The sequence below is a fragment of the Macrobrachium rosenbergii genome, chromosome 52 (genome assembly GCF_040412425.1).
Source record: "Macrobrachium rosenbergii isolate ZJJX-2024 chromosome 52, ASM4041242v1, whole genome shotgun sequence".
In the NCBI taxonomy this organism is placed as follows: domain Eukaryota; kingdom Metazoa; phylum Arthropoda; class Malacostraca; order Decapoda; family Palaemonidae; genus Macrobrachium; species Macrobrachium rosenbergii.
Window position 1 is genome coordinate 28,169,044 of NC_089792.1, and position 24,127 is coordinate 28,193,170.

General features: G+C 38.3%; 1 protein-coding gene across 1 annotated transcript; it reads left to right on the forward strand.

Annotated features, from left to right (window-relative positions):
• Positions 1 to 8,570: 8,570 nt before the first annotated feature.
• Positions 8,571 to 22,147, forward strand: LOC136833772 (uncharacterized). Its single transcript, XM_067096023.1, has 2 exons — positions 8,571 to 12,572; positions 21,228 to 22,147. Exons 1-2 carry the CDS (start codon positions 9,437 to 9,439, stop codon positions 21,257 to 21,259), a joined length of 3,168 nt encoding a protein of 1,055 aa, XP_066952124.1. The 5' UTR covers positions 8,571 to 9,436; the 3' UTR covers positions 21,260 to 22,147.
• Positions 22,148 to 24,127: the final 1,980 nt, after the last annotated feature.

Below are 24,127 nucleotides of genomic sequence, written 5' to 3' on the forward strand. Positions count from 1 at the left end.
AGACATTGCGCCGCTTTTGTTGTCTACAATAGGCATTTGACAGCATCCACAGACCAGTGTTATGGAAGGTCTTGTGTCACTTTGGCGTTCATGTTAAATATGTAGTTGTGATCCAAAATATCCATGAACGGAGTAGCGGCAAAGTTAGTGTAGATGGAATGTGCCGGAAACAGCGGGGCTCTACAAAGGAATGATATTTCACCATTAATGTTGTCCTTTCTCAGATTTTGAAGTGAAAAAGTGGTCGGAGAAGGAAGAGGAGCCTTATCAAATTGGTGATTAGACTGAAATTTGACATATTTTGAATATGTCGATGATGCTTTTTTAATCAACAGTCCACCATAAGATTGACAAAGGTTGCTTAATAGCGTGAATCGTTCGTACATCTAGACTAGAAATAATCAGGGCACAGTATTCACATTGAGAAGAAATGACATTTAATGCAGAAATGGATTAATATGATTGAATCTCTCAGATATCCTGGAACAGTGCTTTCCATTACAGGTTCTAAAAAAAAAAAAGGCAATTTAAAAATGGGCAGGTGAAAAGACTTAAAAAAACAATTTAAAATTGGCATAGGAAGGTGAGTACTAAAATTGGAAATCTGCAAATGAACGTACTTGAACCATGGTATGGTTTGAGAATAAAGTTTCGAGGTCATTAGCAGTCGTTTGGCAAAATAGTTATAAATAATACCATAAATAAATTTATCTAAGTTCCTTATGCAGTTAAGTTAATGATGAAAGAGAATATAATTTGATAGTAACAACTGAACTATTTTGGAAACCGAGGAGTTGCAGGACCAAAACTAACTTGGGTGTAAGCTGTGAGAAGGATGGCTGGAGGTAAGTGGGGATCTGTGAAAGATAAAGCACTAGAAAGAAATAAAGAAATGTGTGGCAAATTTTCACACAGGAATTTTGCATCAAAAGGCGTTGGAGGCATTGATTATATATATATATATATATATATATATATATATATATATATATATATATATATATATATATATATATATATATATATATATATATATATATATATATATATATATATATATATATATATATATATATATATATATATATATATATATATATATATATATATATATATATATATATATATATATATATATATATCTATCTTCCTGAAATAGTAGCACTCAAAATGTAAGAGAATAAAATAATTTGCTTTCTCCCCTCCCTACAAAAATGATCAAAAATGATCGTCTGTTTATTGAAACTTGAGGAAGGTGAGATAACCTCTCTCTCTCTCTCTCTCTCTCTCTCTCTCTCTCTCTCTCTCTCTCTCTCTCTCTCTCTCTCTCTCTCTAACTCCACCTAACCACCTGCAGCATGTGAGAATCTGTTTGAGCGTGCCAGCCTCTTCATAGTAGGGGAGAGAGGGAGTTTGATGTTAAATTTGTTTGACTAAAAACTTGTCTACTTTTATAACTGAAGATCAGACAGTAATGCTGATTTATGGTATTGTAGAACGAGTTCTTATGTAGATGGAAGATTATAATATTTTATTCTTTTGGAGTTAAAATGTTGGAGTGCGGATGGAGAGGGGTTTACTTACTCAATCCTTCGAATTATTGTCAAGGTTATGTCAGCATTAAATCTGAATTGGCGGGATGTTCTGCCATAATGGACAGGTCAGGTGAAGGTTTCTCGTTGCTGTTGAGCAGGGAAAGGAAAGTGTGCTTGGGTTGGGACCCTTGTTTTGCTTTGCTAACATGTTCATTGGAAATGATATGTATACCAAATGCAGAAGTCCTGATACTTGTATGATGAAGAACAGTACTTACTTTTGATTTTACGGTAAGCATCGTTTGAATATTGTTCAGTTTCGTCCGTTTCTTGACGCAAAATCACTAAATGAAAATAGTTTCATTGATCGTCATTTGATATTCTTACATTTAGAAAGATTTCATGATTCATACACACACTGTATGTGTGTGTGTGTTTGTTTGTATGTATGTATGTTGAGAGAGAGAGAGAGAGAGAGAGAGAGAGAGAGAGAGAGAGAGAGAGAGAGAGGTTTTCTCTACGTCGCCGTAGGTGAGCCTATGGAATGTACAGTAATTATTAAAGGGCTGAGAGTGGAGTGGGTGAAATGCGGGCACACATTCCTGCTGACCAAATGTTTATGTTAACAGAAAGTTGTCTGTGCGAGAAATATTTTGAAACAAGATGTAACATATTATACTGAAGTACCATCTCTTTGCTCTCCTTCTGTTTCAGTTTTAGATATCGATGTGACAAGGTTTTACCGAGTCATGAAAAGCCTTTCAGTGCGTTTTCAGTCCCATTGTAGAATGTATTCACACTTGAAAAATCTGTTACACACGATACTCCTCAGGATGGCTAATTTATTTATTTATTTATTTATTTATTTATTAATTTATTTCTTTGGAACAGTCTGGAAGTTAGACTTAAGGAATACCTGTTATCAACCAACAGTGTCTTTTGTACTGGTTTTCGTTAGAACAATTTTGCATTTCAACTAAAAATGTTATGCATTTGAAGTATTCAGTGAGAATCATGAAATTGGATGTGCTTTGAACTTTTTATTCTGTTTTATTCAGGTGTGAGCAATTAATACTTTAGCACTAGGTCTTATTTATTTTCATTTGTAATTTATTTGCTAATACGAATTCTACAGTAACCAGTCATCTTTAGTGATGATATGTAGAAATCTCCAATCTCTCTATTCTCTCTCTCTCTCTCTCTCTCTCTCTCTCTCTCTCTCTCTCTCTCTTTAAAGAAAGTGAATGGGTTTTGTTCGGGGAATGGACTTCTTAACGCCGTACTTCAACTTTTTTTGTATCTTTTCCTTTGTTTTAATTCGTTTGAATTGTATGCTGTCAGTGTTTACTCCATGAGCACAGAAATGTCGCTGAAAAAGTTAAATGCTGAGTAAGACACGTTAAGAGTCACTGTTGTGTTTTTAATGTTATTTTATGAGTTGAAATTGATTTGGACTGGTAAAAGCTACAAGTGTACGTATTTTTTTATTTTTATTTTGTAGTGTAAATGGCATGTGGTTTGTCTTACTGTGTGCTTACTGGTATCTTCCGAGTCTTCTAAGTTTGCCATACCCTTAAATGGCATTCGTCGGCTGGTAGGCAAGAGAAAGTGATCTCTCTCTCTCTCTCTCTCTCTCTCTCTCTCTCTCTCTCTCTCGTAGCGCAAGTGGTAACGCTTTCTGCTCAACAGCAGAATGGCCAGAATTCGATCCCTGAAGTGACCGAGGAGGAATGTGAGTGCCTTTGCCAACCCACTACTATGATCAATACTCTCCGTCAAATTGTATCCCATCATGTGATTACAAACGGGAGGGCCTCTACGGGGTTAAACCTCACCCTACCATGGTGAAACCTTCTATAAGATGTTCCACTCTTAACAAATGACACAAGTTAAAATCAAATTAGAATGGCATGTGTTACTGAATGCAATTCTTCAGTCATTTCGGTTTGCATGAAATTGATTGTTGTTTCAATATGAATGCACTGTAATGATATTTTCCAGACCTGGTTATGTTTATGTTCTGTCTGCTTAATATGCTTTACGCTTGACCGCAAGCTCTCTGAGGTTAGTTGGAACCGCTTTGCGCATTATTCAGACTTCGGGCACCATGTGGAGTCATCAGCAGCTCAGCAGGTCATGAGATAGCTGCTGGTATCAGTGAGAATGTGCGGACGTATCTCTCGGTTAGCAAATATTTACCTTCTGAGAGAGTTTAGTTGGCGTCGTTTAGGGAGTATTGAGGTGCGGTAATGAGTTTTTTTTTTTTTTTCCCTTTAACTTGTGACAAGAAAGCGTCCATTTGACTTCAGTTTGTCCGTTCCACACTTTGTACCTTTTCGCCAACGCGTGATTCGTCATGTCAGATGTCAGGTGAGGTGAGAGATTCGGTGGAAGTGAGAGAGCGAGGACGAACGAGCGAGGGGGAGGAAGGAATTGTATTTGGGCGAAAGGGATAGATAGATAGCCAGTTCATCCGGTGGAAGAGGCGCAGATATTTAGAAAGCGACTGTACGTTCGTTCGTGAGCACTTCACCAGTGGGTAAGTGGATTGAACCCAGGCGTATATGCGTATGCGCGCGCCCATGTACGCAGAAGTGGCGTCTACGCGAGCGACCTTCCACCGGCCAGCAACTATCCCGTTTTGGGGCGTAGGGTGGTTGTTGACGGGGAAGTTAGCCGGGGGTTGTATGGAGTAGTAAGCTTCGGCCCTGCAGTATTGAGCTGATGCTGCTGCATTCGCTTCTCTGCTTCATGGTTCCTCTCGGCCTTGCCTTGCCTGGCTTTGCTGCCATGAAAGCTTCACCGTGTTTTCGAATGGGTCGGTCGCAGCTTTTATTATTCGTCCGTCTTGTCTCCGTATTGGAGTTCATGTAATTGTGCAATGACAGCCTTCGTTTAAAGTTCATAAAAGGGAACGTGCGATGCGTTTTGCATTTTCATTATTATTATTATTATTATTATTATTATTATTATTATTATTATTAACGTGGCATTACTATTATTATTATTATTATTATTATTATTATTATTATTATTATTATTATTATTAACAACAACAACAACAACAACAACAACAACAACTGGGCAATATATAATTTTCCACGTTGAAAAAGGGTATGTCGTGATGTACCTCCATGTTTAAATTACTAATATTATTCGCTTAACCGAATTTAGAAGATTTAATGTCGTCTGATATTATAATTTCTCTTATGGAGAATTTATTAATGTTTTTGTTGCGGAAGGCGGTTTCCGGCAATTTTGATATGCCGAATATACAAATTTCTCAGCCCAAATGAAATGGAGTTATTTTTTAACCTTTTTAAATCCGAGCAACAGGGAAAGCAGAGGCCATTTTTGAGCTTTTTTAGCGGTGGATGAAAGGCGAGCCATTTTTCCGTCAGAACGAGACACAGGTCACCTTTTTTTTCCTCCTGACGCTGTAAATGGAGTCGGCCCCTGCAAAAGTGCTTGAGCCCTTTCCCCTAAGCCGCAGTTTGTATCATTAGTTCGCCTTTTATTTATACTGCTCCGTTTTTTCATCTGCTGGCATAGCAAAGAAATTCCTGGTCATGAAATTCAAATGAGGATTTCCGTCACTTTTTTCCATTTATTTATTTTTACAAATTTATCAGTCTGGACACACGTCGGTGTATGTTTCAGTGTGCGTACATTGTGCCACGTACGGTTATATGCATGCACACCAGATATACACACCACTACATCATATATATATTTTATAATATTAGTTTTATTATATAAATAACAAACTATATATATATATGTATATATATATGTATATGTATACATATATATATATATATATATATATATATATATATATATATATATATGTGTGTATGTGTGTGTTATATATTTACATCATATATATGTATATATGTATATATGTATGCATGTATATGTATACATATATACTGTACACCTGTATATACACACACGCACACACACACTAGTTTGTTATTTAAGTAACGTTTCATAAAACTAATATTAAGCATAAATACAGACGCCAAAAAAATAAATAAATAAAATCAGCAGATTTGGATATCTTTTAGACCGGTACAAACACTGACATATTTCTTAGCACCAAAATCTCAGAATGAGCTATAAGATGTTAGCGTACAGTATTCGTATGCATATGGATATTGTGCAAATGCGAATTTCTAAAAGAATTTTGAAACTAAAGTTTCTGGTAAAGCCTTCCATCGAAATGTTTTGAGGATTACGATTTTCAGGTATAGTCATGTTGCAAGCATGAGATGGAATGTCAGAGACCGAGGAAGGTTTTTGGTCATCCCTTTCATAGAAGATAAAATTCGCGGAGAGTAAAAGTGTTACGCAGTCTGCAGACCACCTCTGATTATTACTTGTTCCAACCATTATGTGTCTGCCGCTTTCTCTCTCTTGAGATTTAAGATGACCATATCACTTCGCTGTTTCAGGCCCAGGCGCTAGACCCTCCTTCCCCGAGGTCAGACTGTGCAGAGAAATCACCGAAAGTGAAAGTCAGAGGCCTATGTAAGAAACCACCCTCCAGTAGGATTTCGTGGCAGTACCGAGCACTTCGTCTTTGGAACTCATTTTTTATTTGGGTACTATGAAAGAAATGCCAAGTAGAACAGTGTGGAAGAAGTAGGAGGAGGCGGGGAAGGTTCACACGAAGAGTAGCTTTTATAAAAGCTACGAGCAAGAATTTGTCGTCAAGGCAGTGGGCACCCAGTGTTACAATGCCGGGAACACAAAAGAAAGGCTTTGTTTTTTAACCGATGGAATTACAACTACGGTATATATATAGTTACATATACTTAGATGACAATGACGAGGATGTTTGTTTTATGCTGGTGAACTTTGGATTAAACAAGAGTTCTTGTTGTAAGTTATAGTATTTATTGAGCAAATAGCTATTAAATATTGTTATAAGAAATGTCGAGATGTGTGTAAGGATTCAGGGAATCTTATCAGACACCGTGGAAGTGATTTAATGTCGATGGGTAGTCACGTTAAACATCCAGAAAATTGGTAATGCACGCACACGTTCAAAGAAGTATTTTGATATTTGACTTTTGCAAAATTGCTCTCCGAAAAAGCAGAGGGCAGGCATAAGATATACCTGGATTTTACTGTTTTATATAAACATATAGTAAGCTCTTTTTGGTGCCCTTGTGCATTGTTGTTTTTAATTGTCTGCTCTCTCTCTCTCTCTCTCTCTCTCTCTCTCTCTCTCTCTCTCTCTCTCTCTCTCTCTCTCTCTCTCAAAGGTTTACGCCTCCTTGAAAATCCAGGAACATCTTGGCATGCTTACGCAATTAGTTGACAGTTCTGTACTTGGTAATGTATGCTCCCGCTCTTACCTACCTAATTAGTCTCGTGCCTTGTGCTGGATTGAACCGTCTCATCGCATTCTGATCCACATCACCTCTGCAACCAACTGTCCATTTTTATCTCACTTATTTCAGGGTTTTTATTTCTATCCAATCTGTCTGTGTGTGTGATGTGTATATGTGCGCGCGCGCATGCATGTGTGCATAGCGTTTTATGTTTTGGAGATAATGGTTCTATTATGAATCGATTATTTTATTTTTTACAATTTTCTTAGACAAAATGTCATCCACTTTTATGTTGTTTTCATTCTTTGGAAAGGAGTTCCCTTTGTTCAGACGGACAAATATGTCTATGATATACATAATTATATTGCATATTATGAGATTTGGATAGATGTCTATATGCAGAGGTTCTTATGTATTGGTAATCCACTTGTCTGATCTTGAGAGGAATGAACTTTGTGATCACGTAGGTAGAGTTCTTAGAAAACTTGTCTTGTATTTGTATGAAGTTTTCATTCGCTAATTGTTCAGGTACTGATCCTACTGAGATATCTATCTCTTGCTATGTTAGGTCCCTACTTTATTTATTTATTGTCTTCCTTTTTGTGGTGCCTGCCTCGTTTTTTGTTTTCTTGGAACAATCACGCTTCTAGCCATAACGATTCTCAAACTTGTCCGGGATCGGATCATGCGTTGCTGTTTAGATTGTTTTCAGGTTGCGTGACAGTTTTGCAGCAGGATTTTTTTTTTTACAGCAACTGCTTTGGATTGTTGAAAAAAAGCCTGTAGAAGGCGAAAAGCACTTGATTGGTTAATCATTAAGAAACGCCAGACGCTGTCAGAAAGTAAGTGCCATAAAAATCTTGGGGCAGGACAAGGGGGTAGAAGACTCATCCTTAAATATATTGCTGGAAACAGGATTAAGTGACGTTTGTTTATGTTTTACAGTCTCTGCACTTATATGCACACGTATTTTTAGCTTCTCATTTCCTGGAAACGATATGGCGATTGATTATTGATTTGTTTTCTATTTTATATCAGTTTTGATAACATTTCAAGCAATCACAACTGACTGGCTCTTGTTAGTGATATTTTTTCTATCATTCCTGTTGCCGTTGATACTTTCATTATTGTAATTTTCTCTTCAGTTCAAATTAAGTCGGAGTGCCGTGTAAGTAAAGGTATTCGAAAAAAGAACAGGATGGTGACTAGAATGTCACATTTTGTTGGGTGCCTTCCAGTGTCTGATCTTGGATGAAAAATCAGTGACTCCAGGCATCGTTTCTTACCTTGGAGCAAACCTACTCTTCCATGCGAGAGGGACTTCTCTGCCTCTTTTGATGTCTAGGTTTCGATTGTGATAGTTTTACATTACGGACATTTATTGTAAGATCCTTGAATACTGAAGTGATATTTTTGTGAGGGAGAGCGAGATTTTACTTGTCAGGATAATTAAATTTATATTTTGCTCTTACTGTTCCGTTCTTCCTGATGAACTTTGTTTAAATGCTGAATTCGAATTGTTATTTACCTTGTTGAAATTGGAATTCTACTGTTCTTCTGGAAAGGAAGTTTTTTTTTTTTTTGCTGCTGAGAGAGAGAGAGAGATGCAAAATGAAGAGCTAGTGGGTAGAAGGGCCCCTGACTGAGCCAAAGCGACTGAGAGAGCGAGCGAGCGAGAGAGAGAGAGAAAGAGCAAAGTAACTAGACCGTCAGTGTGGTGTGGACAGTGGTAGGAGGCAGGCGAGAGCTTTGAGCTCTCCTGCTGTATCCGATGTGCACTTCGCTTTTCTTATAATATTTCTCCACATCACCTCAGTTGTGTTGCCTTTACCTCAGACTGGGTTACGTCCGTCGAAGAAATGAGTGGAAAAGAATCTGTTAGATTGTGTTTTGCGTGGAAAAGCACCCACATGTGGATTTAAGTAGTTAGTACATTAAGTGCCAGTGGGGCCAAGTGTGGCGCTTATTTGGAGGCGGCCTCTGGAAGTAGCTGTTAGTTTAGTACACTATTAGTCAAGCAGCATGTCATTAGAACTTCTTCGTTTGTATCTGACCCAGTCATGTCTCGTTCCTTATAGTGTGTCACATTGCAGCTTTGGAGCAAGATAAGAAAATTGCATGTTTGGCAGAATTCGGCCAAATTGCTTTAAATGAAAAAATGAGAATCAGTTGAGTGAGTTTGGTCCCATATGCCGGTAGTTCAAATGTTCTTGAGGTAAATCTTCTAATTGGAAGAATTAGAAATAAAATCAGAATTTATTACAATAAATTTGATAAAGTGAAATTTCGAACATATGTTCCAATGTGTGCTCTAAATTCTTGGTGGATTAATTAGCTTCAATTTTTTTATAAAATGAATGAAAGACTGAATGCTCATAAACAGTATTGAAGATGGATTTAAGATGTTTCAAGTGTTCGCAAAGCATGATGAATGGTAATTAAGTATGCTACGTCTAATATATATAATTTTGAGAAAGGAATACCGGCAATTTGTAATGGTGTAGTAGCCATAGTAACAAGAGAAGTAGTTGTAGTCTGCGTGGGCGGATCTGGGCGGCCATGAAGCCACTGAGTCTGGAAGGTCTCCGGCGTTTGGTTCGGGGTGGCCGGGACAAACAACAGCAACAACAGACAGATACTCACCACTTTCGCCGTTCTAATTCTTTCAAGAAAGCATCCCTCAGGCGTTCAACTCGTCGTCATGAGAAAATCACTCTTCCTAATGGGTTAGTCGTGAAAACTTCTGCCCTTCAGCGTAAGGCTTCAGTATCTAGCGATGAGAGAAAAGATGATGGCTATTCTACTGATGGTGGAGAAGCAGGTGGTTATAGCACATCTTCAACTGGTCTGCCACGTCGAGTCATTACTTATGATGAGTGGAGGGTAGCTGTCAGTGATGAAGATTCTCTGAAACATGCTGATGAATCGCTACCGTCCACATTATCCACAAATAAACTTTCATCTTTAGACTCTGGTGTTAGACATTCCCTTGACTCCAAGAAGAAGTTTAGTATTGAATCAACAAAGCGATTAAGCTTAGACCGTCGTAAAACCTTAGGCGTTGATGTAGGACGTCAGCTTAGTGGCTATGGCTCCCCACCTCAGGTTCAAGATCTCAGGCGAGATCATGATGTTTCTAACTTTCGACGCAGTGCTTCAGCTGAATCTCCAATTCCTCCTTTACGTATCAAAAGTCTTCTTAGTTCTCCTCGTGTTGCTCCTAAACACAGGGAACCTCCTACTACTCCAGTGCGATCTCTGCACAACACCCCTAGTAGAACCCGAGCTTGTCAGCCAGTTTCTGCTCCTCCAACCCCGGGGAAAACTCATGTTCATCGCGTAGCAGGACCCTTGACCCCAACTCACCAACTTAGAGCGTCATGGCATGAAAGGGAAGCCCGTCGCTGTGCTGTCCATGTACCACCATCTTCGCCAAAGATTACAGTTGAAAGTAAACCTCAGGGAAGTCCTAAACCTCAGAGTAGATGGTCAGCTATGTTTTCTGGTAGTTTTTTCTCAAGATCACCCAGCAGGAAGAATCAGCAACAGCTTCAAGCACAACAACAAGAAGAGCAACGTCAACAAGAACAGTTGGAACAGTTAAAACAGCAGCAACAGTTTATGTATCAGAATCAGCCTGTGTGTGGTGGTTCCCCGGCTCTTGTTAGACAAAGGTCGGTTCATTCTTGTGAATCTCCATCTTTAATTCGGCATTCCACTGGATATAATGGTCATTCAAGTGGACCTGTCAGCCTTGGAGGATATGGAGTGGCTAGAGCACAAGGAGGTCCACGTCCGAGGAATGATACAAGTAATGGTGGCTCTAAAAGTATAGGCCTCCCTCCTGGTTATGGTAGTCCTTCAGCTATACCAAGACATTTAACAAATGAACCTCCACTCATGGTTCGACAATTGGCCCATGATTTTGGACCACTTAATCGCCAAATTTCCCAAGAGTCTGTGCTGCTAACACGGCAGATATCCCATGAATCAGGTCCTCTAAGTCGCCAGGTGTCACATGACGCTGGTCCAGTAGGCCATCATCTAAGTCATGATTCTCGAACATTGAATTGTCCTGTTAGTCTTGACTCTGGTCCTATTAGTCGCCAGTCTTCTCGAGAGTACAGTATTTATAGCCGTCAGGTATCACATGATGCAGGACTAATAAATCGTCAGCCTTCTCAGGATTCAAGCATGATAAATCGTCAGGCTTCTCATGAAGTTGGTCACTTCAGTAGGCAGTATTCCAATGACTCTGCTGCTAATCATTATTATCAAGAACCTGGAACTTTGCCTCGTCAGATAATGCATAATGCCACAGCACCTGGCTCCCCTGCACAAATACAAAGACATAGGTCTGTAACTACAACAGGAATTCATTCTCCTATATTTAGGCCTCGTCCAATGTCTTCCCCTCCCACGACACACTCCCCTAAAGCGCTTCAGGTCCTTGGTGAGGCTGCAAGTGTTGTTAATTCTTCCCAATTTTATCCTGGACGACTTGGAAGTAGCACTGGTTTTATCAGTGGTTTGCCTTCAACTGTTGCCACAGGGAGATTTCCTTCCTCTGATCGAACATCTTCACGTCCTAATTCCCAAGAACGCCCTGTTCCATCCATTCCACCCGTCCTAACTCACCGCCCCAGGACACCTGTGTCCATAATTCGCCACGCCGTCCACCCTGGTCGCCCTCTTTCTTTGGCTATGTCCTCTTCACCTCCAAGACCCGACTTGATAAGTCCTGCTAGCATCACTAGTGAAGCATCAAGCCGTGGAAGAAAGCGGCGAGGGCCAGGTCTTCTTGTTGGTAGAGCTAGTTGGCTTGCTAGAGCTGCATCTGCTAGAAAGTCAGCTAGACAAGCCCGTCGTGCCAAAAAAGCAGCACAGCAGTTACAACGTCAGCAGCGAGTAGAAGGTGATGAATTAGATGAGAGGGCTCCTGGTCGTGTTGGTCAGGCGTTAACTCCAGAAGCTTGTCAAGGAACTCTGAATAGTCAGTCATTAGCTCAACAGTTTAATTCTATGGTGTTTGTCCCTCCTCAGCGACGACGTTCATCAGGGTCAGCTGCTGTTAGAATTACACAAACTTTGCTTCGTCGTTTTGAGGTACCTGAAATTCGTACAGCACATGCTCACTTACTGATGCCCTTGAATCAGCCTGTGGGGTCCCATATGGTGGATGGGCGAAGTCAGAAAGCAGCTCAGTTTGTGCGATCTATGTTAGAAGAAGAAGACCAAGAAGTTGGCACTAATGAAAATGTGAGAGATACTGCCAGTGAACCAGGTGGGGCCAAGTTTAGTGTCAAACCTTACAAGAAACCAAAGTCAGAACCAAGTACAGCCCGCTTAAGTACGAAAATCAAGAAAAATCCAGATGTTTTGTTGAAAGCTCTTGGTATTTTGGTCAAACTTGGGAAGTCTCAAGATAAAGAGCAACAACATGGAGATACTGTTGATGAAAGAATCATAACACAGCTCCTCCTTCAGGATTTGTCTCCAATTAGAAATAAGCAGGAATCTAAGAACGGTAGCGCTGAATCCTTGGTCGAGTCTCTAGTAAGCAGTCGTGGAAGTAGTGGAGCTACTAAGCCCCGTCGCATTCGAAGGAAAAAGTCACAAAAGCGCCACCCTACAGTCCCTGCTTATCCGTCATGGAAACGAACACCTCGACTGCGTTCTCCTCGTGGAAACATAGGTGAGTGATGATGTGAATGAATCCTCTGTGTTCATATATTTTTGTAGTATATTGATCTGCTAGTTGATAACCTACTGTTTGTGTACCTATTTACTTCTAGTGTTTTAGATGTGTAGCTTACCCAGACTGTAATTTTTTTAATTGAGGAAACTTGGAAAGCTGGAACTAAAAAAAATTATTATTCGCTCCTCGCCTCTTTATGTTTCCAACTGGTGCCTCTTCTTGGCATCTTGCACCTTGCGTCCCCTATCTTATATCCCAGCGGTTCTGTCATGATTCGCTCTATTTTACGAGTCTCTGGCGTGCCGTAGAAGGTAGACAAAGTCCTGACTAAGTTGCTGACGGGGGGCAGCCTCCGTTGATTTACAACCCCGGATGAGAATGGTGGGGAAGTAGAGTCATCTTTTGGTTATACGCTCTCTTCCTCGTCTCCCCTTCGCTTCTTCTTCCAGTAAAAGTATATAAACCATTTGATATTTTTATCTTTCGTTGTTAGATATTTAGTGGTTCCGAATATTCAAGAATGGCTTCGCAGTATGCAAATGTTGTTAAATGCGGGTATCAGAAGTCGTCCGAAACCACTGCTTGAAAGTTAAATGCTTTATGGTGGTCACAACTATTTGCTTTCTAGAAGGAAGGAAAAGGTCGACGTTAAGGTTTAAAAGCATTTGGATTAAAACTCAAACTCTCGCTGACTTTTGTTCGTTTTAAAGAGCTTTTGATCTGCTTCTTATAAGAATTAAAAAATAAAATTCGTTTATAATCCCAGCTTATCTTTGAAGTAGCAATTGCATGTTTTATTACTGTGCTGTTGTTTATTCGACCAAGCGTAACTCAGAAGATCCCGTTCCTGTAAGTTAACAGGCTGAAATATTTAACCAAATTAATGAGTATCAGTTATGTACGCTGATGTTGGGTTTACGTTGTTCGCTGTGACATATTTTTGTTTGACGAGCTCGTTGAGACGTAACGAGTGTTTCCTTTTTTTATAGTTAATTTCTGTAATATCGGCATATGTTATTCATTGTGTAGTTCTGAAAATAGTTAGAGGAAGACTTTATAGTTAATCAGAATTTGTATTCATGTGGTACCTGTGCATAGACATTTAATGTAACCTGAATATTTTAGTTCCTCATCATTTTTTGGCTTATTCAAGTATGGGGTACATTTTATGCATTTAATCTTCTCGTTCATTTCATATCCCAGACATAAATGCAAACTCTCCTTTATGGAGTTGGAGTTTGAATGTCAAATGCGAATGAAAGGAAAAAGTAGGATGTTTAGATGAACTGTTTATATAGTTTATGTAACGCCTTGAAGAAGAACTGAAATGGTGAGAAATGTGGCGATACGAAGTAGTAAAAAGGTGACCGTTGGTTAAGAGAAGATGGATCGGTCTGTTTTGAGATGGTTAAGCCATGTGGAAAGAATGGAGGACGACAGGCTTTGTAAAGAGAGGATAATTCGCAAGTGTTAGGAGGGAAGAGAAGAGGAAGATATAGTAAGCGGTAACTAAGGAAGAATCTTAAAATGCAGGAAGCGCGAGAATTCGTTCAAGATAGAGATGAACAGCACATTGCGTGTAAGGGTTTGACACGCTGCTGATGAGCCCTCTGTGTAAATGCATGAAGTGTCTAATGATGCGAGACTTTCTAACACATGGGTCCATCCGTGATTCTTTAAGTATGAATGTGGCAGCGATCGTTGTGTGTGTGTGTGTGTTTTTCTGGACCCTTCTCTTGTTATTGGAAACAACTTAATGAAAAATATATTATTTATTCAGTCATTCTTGGGTGCCTCATCTCAGTCTTTGAAAAAACGCAGTTGTTCTTTAGTTGCAAATATCTTTTTTTTCCAGTGTAGCATCTGAGGTGTGTACGTCGTACGCATTTCGTTTGTTTGTAATGGACCTTGGTGTTTTGGAGTTTTTTGTTGAGATAGAAGACTCTGCGGATCGAACTATTTATAACGTTCTTTCACGTAGTATTTTAGGAGTATCCTGTGATGAGAGAGAGAGAGAGAGAGAGAGAGAGAGAGAGAGAGAGAGAGAGAGAGAGAGAGTCCCGTATCCGTTTTTCCCTTTCCTGCTTTTCTGCGTCCTCGCCTCCTCCCCGGTTTATTTATCACTTCACTAAATCAGATCAGTGTTCTTCGTCAGACCCATCGCGCGTAACCACCTATTTTTTATTATTATTTATTTACTTTTTTACCTGCTGCTTTTAATGTATGTACGTGCATATTTGCGGCAAAAAAAGGCGAGAATTTTGTTGTGATGGAAATGAATTAAGAGTTACTTTCCACTTATGATTATTGCTCGTTACATATATTGTATACTGTAATCTTGTTTTGAAAACCAATTTAGAACGATCATTAAGCATTACTAAACAGCAATGGAAGGACGAGTTTTTATTTCATTTATCTACAAAGTGATGATAGGGTTCTTTTCCTGTGTATTTTTATTTAATATTTTGAGTATGTGATGTGACAGATGAATCCAGCCTAATCTAGCCAGTCCTCTGTTGAGAAAAACTAGACAAAGACTACATGCAGTCTTATATAGAACTCGATGAAAACAGACCGGAGTCGGAAAAGGAGACATGATTCAGAAGGAAAAAAAGAAATGGGTGGCTAACTTGAAAGGTTCCCAGGTGAATATGATGAACTAACCAAACAAGCCGAGTGTTGGGTTCGCGATGCGTTCGGGAAGGCTCGTCATGTGCCTTCCCCGGCCTAAGCACAGACTTCACTCTTCATGTCTTTTCTGATGTTGTTCGATGGCTGTTCAACGATGTGCGTCCTTTCAAAATCGGAAGCGATATTTGTTGCGGCAGTCTACGCGAGGTTTCAATTTGGGAATTAAATAGCGAGCTTTTGGCTTTGATGGACGATTGGTTGTTTTCATTTTTATTGCTTGGCATTCGTTTACCTTTCTCCGTCCTCAGCGGCACGAACCCCTTGTTGGATGGGGTTGTTGAAATCATAGAATTGATGTGGCAAATTTTTGTTCTTTCAATAAGAGTGGAAGGGGAATCAAATCGGTTTATAAGCCCTCCATTGTGGAATGTCCTTTTGGGGTACGAAGTCTCTTAATTTTCTTGATTGCTTGGCTGGTTTTAGATCGTAGACATAAAAGGAATAGGGGAAAGATACTGTTCCGTAATGGCGCAAATGAAATCCACTTGTAAAACATCTGTAAATAGATGAACTTGTGTTACCTATTCAAGTTATAAAATTATGTTAAGTTGGTTTTTTACACATGCAAATATACATCTATGTACAGCCGTTTACAATATATTTGCGTGATGTCAGAATTATTATATATGAATTCACATTCACACACACATATATATATATATATATGTGTGTGTGTGATATATACACACATATATATATATATATATATATATATATATATATATAGAGATATATATGCATATATATATATATATATACTGTATATATATATATATATATATATATATATATATATATATATATATATATATATCTCAAATATTAAGCCACAAATACTCCTTCCTTTGAATTTACTATACCTTAGGAAATAATTTACACCCAAATGAAAGTTAAGTGCATCTGCCCCCGGCCAGATGCTTTTTTTGGTTGTGATACGAGGTTAATGTATTTTTTAACTGGGAGTGATTAACAGCTCTCCTAGGGCTGATTAGACTTTTCAGTCCATAGGCCAGGCCCACTACCGATGGCTGTGAATTTCTTGACAAATTGAAGGCAGATGGTTAGCAGAGTAGGAGAACGGAACCCAATTAGCCAGATCTTTAAACCTTGTTTTTATAGATGTGTTATGGAATAGTTGGAGAAGATGCATCAAACCGTACTAGATGCATGGAATAGTTGGAGAAGATGCATCACGGAAACCGACCCCTTAACTTAGGGATACCGGTGGCGATGAAGAGGAGAAAGTGAACTTATCCATTATTATTATTATTATTATTATTATTATTATTATTATTATTATTATTATTGCTGAGAAATTCACAGTTTCGTGAAAAACAATGTGTTTAATAAAAATCCACAATTATATAGTAAATATAATACTATGTAAAATAAACAAAGACTTTCGAAAACCTGAACGGTGTTCCATCATCATCAGTGTTAACACAGATGAGGATCAAATGCCGTTTTTATTTTTCAAATAATCTTTGTTTATTTTTGATTATTATTATATATTATTATTATTATTATTGATATAAAAATTATATATATATGATTTTATATTATTATTATTATTATTATTATTATTATATATTATGAAACGCATCAATACATATAATATATATACACACACACACACACACACACGTCTGTCACGGGAATAACGTAATACAAAACATAAGCAGAGGATAATGGCCACGAGGATATTGAAACAACGGGTGCGAGATCATATAATTAACTTGCCATACGTGAACCGTTAACAGACTTGGCAGGAATTTTTGAAATTTCTTCAGTTTATTAGATCTTGACTCACTCTACAGAATTAGCAAGCCAATCATAAGATTGGATAATGGATTACTGATGTTTGTTCACACACCTGCTCACCGTCGACATTGTTTTAGGTGTCAACAACTCAAACACTGCTCGATTATCTTTGAAGTCGTGTTTTTTTGCTTTTGAATGATTTTAATAAGAGAAATTAGTAAACACCCTGATAAGCCTTCTCTTTCTCTCTCTTAATAAAGAAATTCTCTCTCTCTCTCTCTCTCTCTCTCTCTCTCTCTCTCTCTCTCTCTCTCTCTCTCTCTCTCTCTCTAATGACGTTTATGGAGTCACGGGGGTGAGATTTGAAGGTACTGTAATTGCCGGGAGGTAATTAGCGTAGGAAATGACATTGATTGGTGCACCCGGTTGGTTGATTTCGTTCAGTGAGATCTCCATCTTATCTTTTGCAATTGTCGAAATGTTATTAGGAGATGTAATCAGGTGGACCCGTAATTTTTTGTGTGCAGTTACTTGAATAATTTAGCACCTGAAGGTTGAGATGATGACTGCCACCATTTCACATAACCTTTTTTTTTTTTTTTTTTTTTTTTTTTTTATTCAAGATGAGGATACCAGATGTCGAAATCGATTATGTCGAATAGTTTCACCACCTGTTCCTTAATGAAATTGCCGTACAAATACGTGTTACCTTCAGTCGCATGTATCTGTTTGTGTGACAGAAACGGGAATATTTTCAATGATTCATAATCGAAAAAATTCTTTAATGAAATGTGGCGCCTCGTTTAGCTTTTGTGCATAATTAATCAAGAGTTTTTATTTAAGGTATAGATAAACGTATTTTTTTTTAACTGCCAATATCTGTTTACGCCTTCTGTCGGTAGGGAAAACCAATTTGTTTCGGCCGTCTTGTAAGCAAAGGCTTTTGATGTTATAGCTACAGTGAAGAAAGGGAATTTTGGAAATCAAGGGTGTTCATTGTTTCTTCTTTTACATAATAAATTTTTGACAAATGATTATATTATCAAGTTATAATATTTATACCGTTTATGCAGTCTTGACAATGAGATTATCGATTGAAGGTTCCATTCCCTGGCTGGAAGAGATATTACCTCGTAAAATCCCCCCTCCCCCCATTATAAATTTATATAAATCTTTTATTTCACCTCTCTCTCTCTCTCTCTCTCTCTCTCTCTCTCTCTCTCTCTCTCTCTCTCTCTCTCTCCAGCCAGTAGTGAATCACAGTAGTCAGCTGACTGCTAGGCATATGATTCACTTATTATGTTAACCATGGGTTTAAAGGTGCGCGCCTAGGCCGTTGGGCCGTTCCCCTTATGATGGAACTGTTTCTCGTTTGTGCGTGGGAAGGAATCGGAAGGGTAGAGACAGAGAAAAAGAGCGAGGGAATTGTAAGCTCGTCGTGGAAGATTTTACAGACTTGTGAGTTAGTTACCTCGATTTATGTATGTGGCTATAAGATTCGGGTGTAGTCAGGAGGAGTAACAACTGCAGGAACATCCGAAGGAGCAAGTCTTTCTTCCTCTCCCTGCTACTTTTGGTGCCCCGTCGTGGATAGGCAATTTCATCCTCATCCCCAATGGGCTCTCAACAAAACAGCCCAACTAAAAGAAGATTTTGAGTGGAGTCGTTTGTGTTAGGCCCAGTGGCTGGAAGATTTTCTCCTGCTCATGTTTTTTACCTCTCTCTCTCTCTCTCTCTCTCTCTCTCTCTCTCTCTCTCTCTCTCTCTCTCTCTCATCAATTTGGACCTGATCTGGGTGAGGGGTTGAGGGGAAAGGAGCCACAAGAAGGATGAACACATTTAGGGATGCCATTAGTAGGAAGAAAGATTTTTCCCCTTCCCTTCTAAGTAGGTGCGTATAATGGGCGAAAGAGTTTTTAAGCTTCTTTCCGAAACATCTAATACTGTACTTATTGTTTTTAGTTAAGTGTTTGTCTTCATTGTAGAATGTTTATGCATGCTTTCATATACGCATTGAGAAGTCGACACTTATAAAAATTTTCAGGAACCTCTAAAAAAAGATTTATTTTCTTGGTGTCCATTTGGACTTTGAGACAGTTCCCCGTTGGGAGAGTGGCTTCCGTTCTCAGCTATAGCACTCTGCTGACCACGAGTTCGAATCTCCGACCGGCCAATGAAGAATAAGAGGAATTTATTTCTGGTGATAGAAATTCGTTTCTCGCTATAATGTGGTTGGGATTCCACAATAAGCTGTAGGTCCCGTTGCTAGGTAACCAGTTGGTTCTTAGCCACGTAAAATAAATCTAATCCTTCGGGCCAGCCCTAGGAGAGCTGTTAATCAACTCAGTGGTCTTGTTAAACTAAGACATACTTAACTTTTTTGAGACATTACAGCTAACGGAGGTGAAATCAACACATTTTTGTACGTTTACTCATACATCTTTACTATTTATATGTTAACTGTCAGTATATTTTAGAGTCTAATTACTTGGTCCTAGACGGTCAGCTTTTGACGAAATAATATTCTCGGGCGGCAAAGAAGTACCCTTAGTCGCGTAAGAAGTCTCGAATATGACCCGCGTAATGATGCAGCGTTATTGCGGGATTGAGATGGTAGGTGAAGCAACGTGTAAGAGTATATTTCTGCGGGAAAGAGTGTGAGGGATTATCAACGGCAGCTCCCCTCTCAATTTAGATCACGTTATCCATTTTCGGGATAGGTTACAGAAATTGAGCTTGTACTAAAGTACTTAAAACTTTGGAGTATCCAGGTTGCCGAAGAATTCTGTAAAAACTTCAAGTTTATTATATCAGGTGTTTATTTTGTGTCGTTGTTTCTCCAATACCTTTTCTACCGTTGTTTTAGTCATCTTTTTTATTTATTAATAATTTCTAATTATATCTGTAATGTTCGCTTTATTATTTAACTCAATTGAAGGTCGGCGAAGGTAAGACGTTACTGACGTTCCTATTGTGTATTTCTGTACTGCTTGATTTTGTTTCTCACATTATTTTTCTCTCATCGTGCCCCTAGATTTTCTCATGACTGTCAACGTAAATGTTATTGTTATTATGTAATGTTGTTGGTTGTATTCTGTCCGTCACTGGATGCTTGTTAGTAACTCTTAACTTAAACCATCCCTGCCATTTTATATACCGCATGAATTATTATACGTCGTAATTGTTGTAGTAGTAATAGTAGTAGGCCTAGTAAAAAGTATAATATAATATTAATGTGAGCAATGTCACGGGGAATAGCTATAGCCTACAGTCTTTCTTTTTGCTATCGAATTGTATCTTGTACTGTATTCGTGCAGTTTGTACTTGTATGTGGCGTGGAGATGAAATATAAAGTTAATTTGAAGTGTCATGGGAAAAGTGCCGTCACCGTTGCAAGTCTGCCGTTTAATACTATGTTGTCAGGTTCCTCACTGGATTGCTAGTGAAATGAACAGCTCTGCGATATGCAAGGGTGTCACAGTGTATTCGCTAGCATTGGGTTGCGAGGTGTACCTTGATGACGGCCTGTTTTTCAAGGCTATCTGAGATTGAAGTAGTTCCAAGACTGATTTTGAAAATTTTTGATAACCAGTGCCAAGTTAGATTTTATTAAAGTCATGTGATTCAGGACTTCAGATTAGCATTTGACTATATTTAACTGTTTAGGCAAAGTCAGAACGCTAGTGGCCCTTGTAATCAATTCCGAGGTCTTATCCTACATGATGCCTTTCGGTAACTGGGACAAATAATATCTTAATTTTTACAAAGAGGTCTTGAATGAAGGAACCTTTTTACTGAATAGTAATTCAAAGCCGTCTAAGGATTCCTGTTTTTACATTATGAAGTTTAACATATTTTATCTACAGTGTTCTTAGAAGGAATGACGCTTGTGTAACAGGAAGATACGAACATAAAAGATACGAACATAACAGTAGTGGAAAACCATATCAACTTCAAGTGTGTATAGGGCATAATATCATAGGTGTAAGAATATGCTTGGGTGATGAAATAGAATTTTAGTCATTTATGAATATTAAGTATTTCGTTCTAAGAAAAGAAAGAAAGAAATGCCATAAAAATTGAAAAGGAATGTGCTTGTGTAATGATTAGTGTATGTTCTTATAGATTTGCAGCCATTTCCATTTTTTGTTGTCATTTTCTTCCATTTCTTAGTAAGCGTCTTAGTATTTTCTCACCCAGATTCCCTCGGGCAGTCTGTCGTATATGGCTAGGAGCAGGTTGACACGGACGAGGAAGAGGAATGGGAAGGCAGGTGTCACTTGGGATTTCCTCCCTTTGACATTCATTTATTAACCACGCCTACTTAGCCGGCCTGTTGCCTCCTCAACCACCACCACCCCCTCCCCCCATCTCATCAGAGGCCTCCCCATCCAGCTCTTTACTAACTGCCAAGACGTCTCCGTCGTATTATGGAACGGGCCTGAGTACACATACACCTTAATGACAGTCTGTCATCTTCAGGAGTATCTCGTAGGAACGTTTCCCGTGAAAGGCTGTGCTCTCCTTCGTCTTGCTGGATGCGTGTCACTTGAAACGTGCCCAGTCTTTGCTCACATTGAATGTATTCCTCAGAATGTTAGCTGTGTGGAAGTGTTGTAATATTAAGCAACTTTTCTCCTTTGTCATTCGGTGCATTTATCCTATCCATTTCTGGTCGGCATTTGCTGTTCAATAATGTGAGAAGTAAATATTTATTTGTGTATTTTTAAAATCTGTTGAAAACAAATGACTGATATTTGTGCCGTAAAATTGTTCTAGTTTTCTACGAAACTGAATGTGGTTTGACATTTTCTACTTCTTGATATGAATGTGTGACCAGATACGAAATGTTTGTGTCCCGTATGTGTTCCCCTTTTTACGTGTGCTCAGTCAGTTACGTCACATTTTCCCTTAACATACAAAGTGAATTTAATTTCACTTTTGAATCGCTATGGATATCAGTGAGGTTAGAGAGCTGAATACGTACCAACAGACTTGTCAGTTCCTAGGTGCTATTTCGTTGATAAAATAATGCCAGTGGCCATGTTGCAACGCACAATTTCAAATATCTTAGATGTAAAGGTTCCATTACCCAATGGGAAATTGTTGGTTTCGGATCATTTTTTTATTTGTTTTTCTCCATTGAATTTCTTGAGATACAACCCTCCCCCCACACCCCACCCTTTGTGGACATATTTAAGGCGAAAATTTTTTTATAGGAAAATGTGAAAGTTTCAGACAAAATTCTGAACTGTCAGATTGAAGGATAATGAGAATCAAAGCGTCTGAACTAGAGATAAGAAGCATTAACGTAAACGTTAGCGGAAAGCTTTGACATGAAGTCAGAATGCGATTGTTCGTTAAATTGTCTGACCACCATTTCACAACAAAATTATTATTTAAGGAATAACGGTATTGATAATGGTTGTATTGATAGACTCTTCAGCCGGTAAGAAGTGTATACCAGAAAAATTAAGAGCAATTTCATGGTTACACTCTAAGTGTGTGTGTGTGACCCTTAACTCACATTCTGAAGTGATCACGAAGCAGCTACCCTTGTCGCCCCTCTAGAGCTTTTGAATTGTGTGTATAAAAAGCCTCTTTCATAGTAAAATGAGACCCTTGTCCATAGGCCTTGTGTTGTGAATAGAGGAAGTACAAAGATTCGTGGAGTTTTACGTCTTTCAGAAGAAAGGAAACTCTATTGCCCTGTTCCGTTATTTTTCCACTCTAACCCACAGTGTAGCTAGACTTTTTACTGGTAGTCCGAGGTCACTTTGGATTGACACGTTTGCGCTGAGGTCTTGCCGTTCATAGAATACCGTCTTCTTTAGTCCTTGTGTGGTTGCTTTTGAAGAGAGAAAACTTTTGCAGTACCGTGTGACTAAATGTTTTTATGATGTCGATATCCAAAAACTTTCATGCATACATACGGTAGGCCTATACTTCTCTTAAACATTGTGCTTTTATTTTAAATGTGTACGAATATCAACAAATTTTCATGGTGTTTTCGTGTAACAGGAAAACCTAAGCAAATAAAGATTTCTATTTACTAATTTTTTTTCTTATTCCTGAAAGACGTCTCCAATGTGGACAAGAGAAATTCACTAGAGAGTTATAAACCAACGTGTTCTTTTTTATGAGATAGTCTGATTGAAGTGAATTTTGGCTTGAGAAGGATGAAAATGTCATCGTTACCAGGAGAAATTCGTGTAAAACTAAAAAGAAACTAAAACCAACCAGTATCAACAAGAGCTCCTAAAGGAAAGATATGAAACAAAAGAAACGAATAAACGAAACACACAAATAAATATATATATATATACATATATATATATATATATATATATATATATATATATATATATATATATATATATATATATATATATATATATATATTATATATATATATATATATATATATATATATATATATATATATATATATATATATATATATATATATATATATATATATATATATATATATATATATATACACTGTATATATATAATTATGCAGTGTACCAAGAAGTCATTCCCCCGGAGGGGACAAATCAGCGAGAGGTGGGGAGTAACAGGAATGATAATGATGTGAAGTTTTCCAAGGATATTCCTTGCTTTTTTTTTGTTTATATTAACCCCTTTCCTCTAGTTTTCTCCTTCTGTTGTTGTTGTTGTTGTTGTTAGTCTCGATTAGGACGTTTTAGTCATTCTTAGTAGGGATACCAGTGACTCCGTTTTTGTTTCAGTTGAATTTGAAGGAAGTACGTGTGTTGTTGCTAAATAGGAGAGGCTTTTAGGGATCCCCTGAATACCCCCTTGGGAACTTGAAGCATGGCACAACGGTGCTTGGCCTTCTCGGGAGAGTGAAGTGTGGTAGTTTAGCTGGATTTTCACTCTGCCCCAGAATAACATGGCTTTCTCTCTGTTCACGCGGTTTGGAATGTTGAAACATTCTAATGGTATTGGTCTAAAGTTTAACCATATTAATGGGAGTAGTCTAAAACTCAGTTTATATCGGGTCTGCCTTTCTCTTTTTGGCTTTTCTAGCCATTTCAGTCTTGAAACCAGCAGCGAGTTTACATTCCTTTATA

Bases quoted from the DNA above. Each gene is read 5' to 3' on its own strand.
- LOC136833772 (XM_067096023.1), top strand. From the start codon at position 9,437: ATGAAGCCACTGAGTCTGGAAGGTCTCCGGCGTTTGGTTCGGGGTGGC. The intron at 12,573-21,227 runs GTGAGTGATGAT...TTTCTCACCCAG, and splicing joins TTCTCCTCGTGGAAACATAG to ATTCCCTCGGGCAGTCTGTC.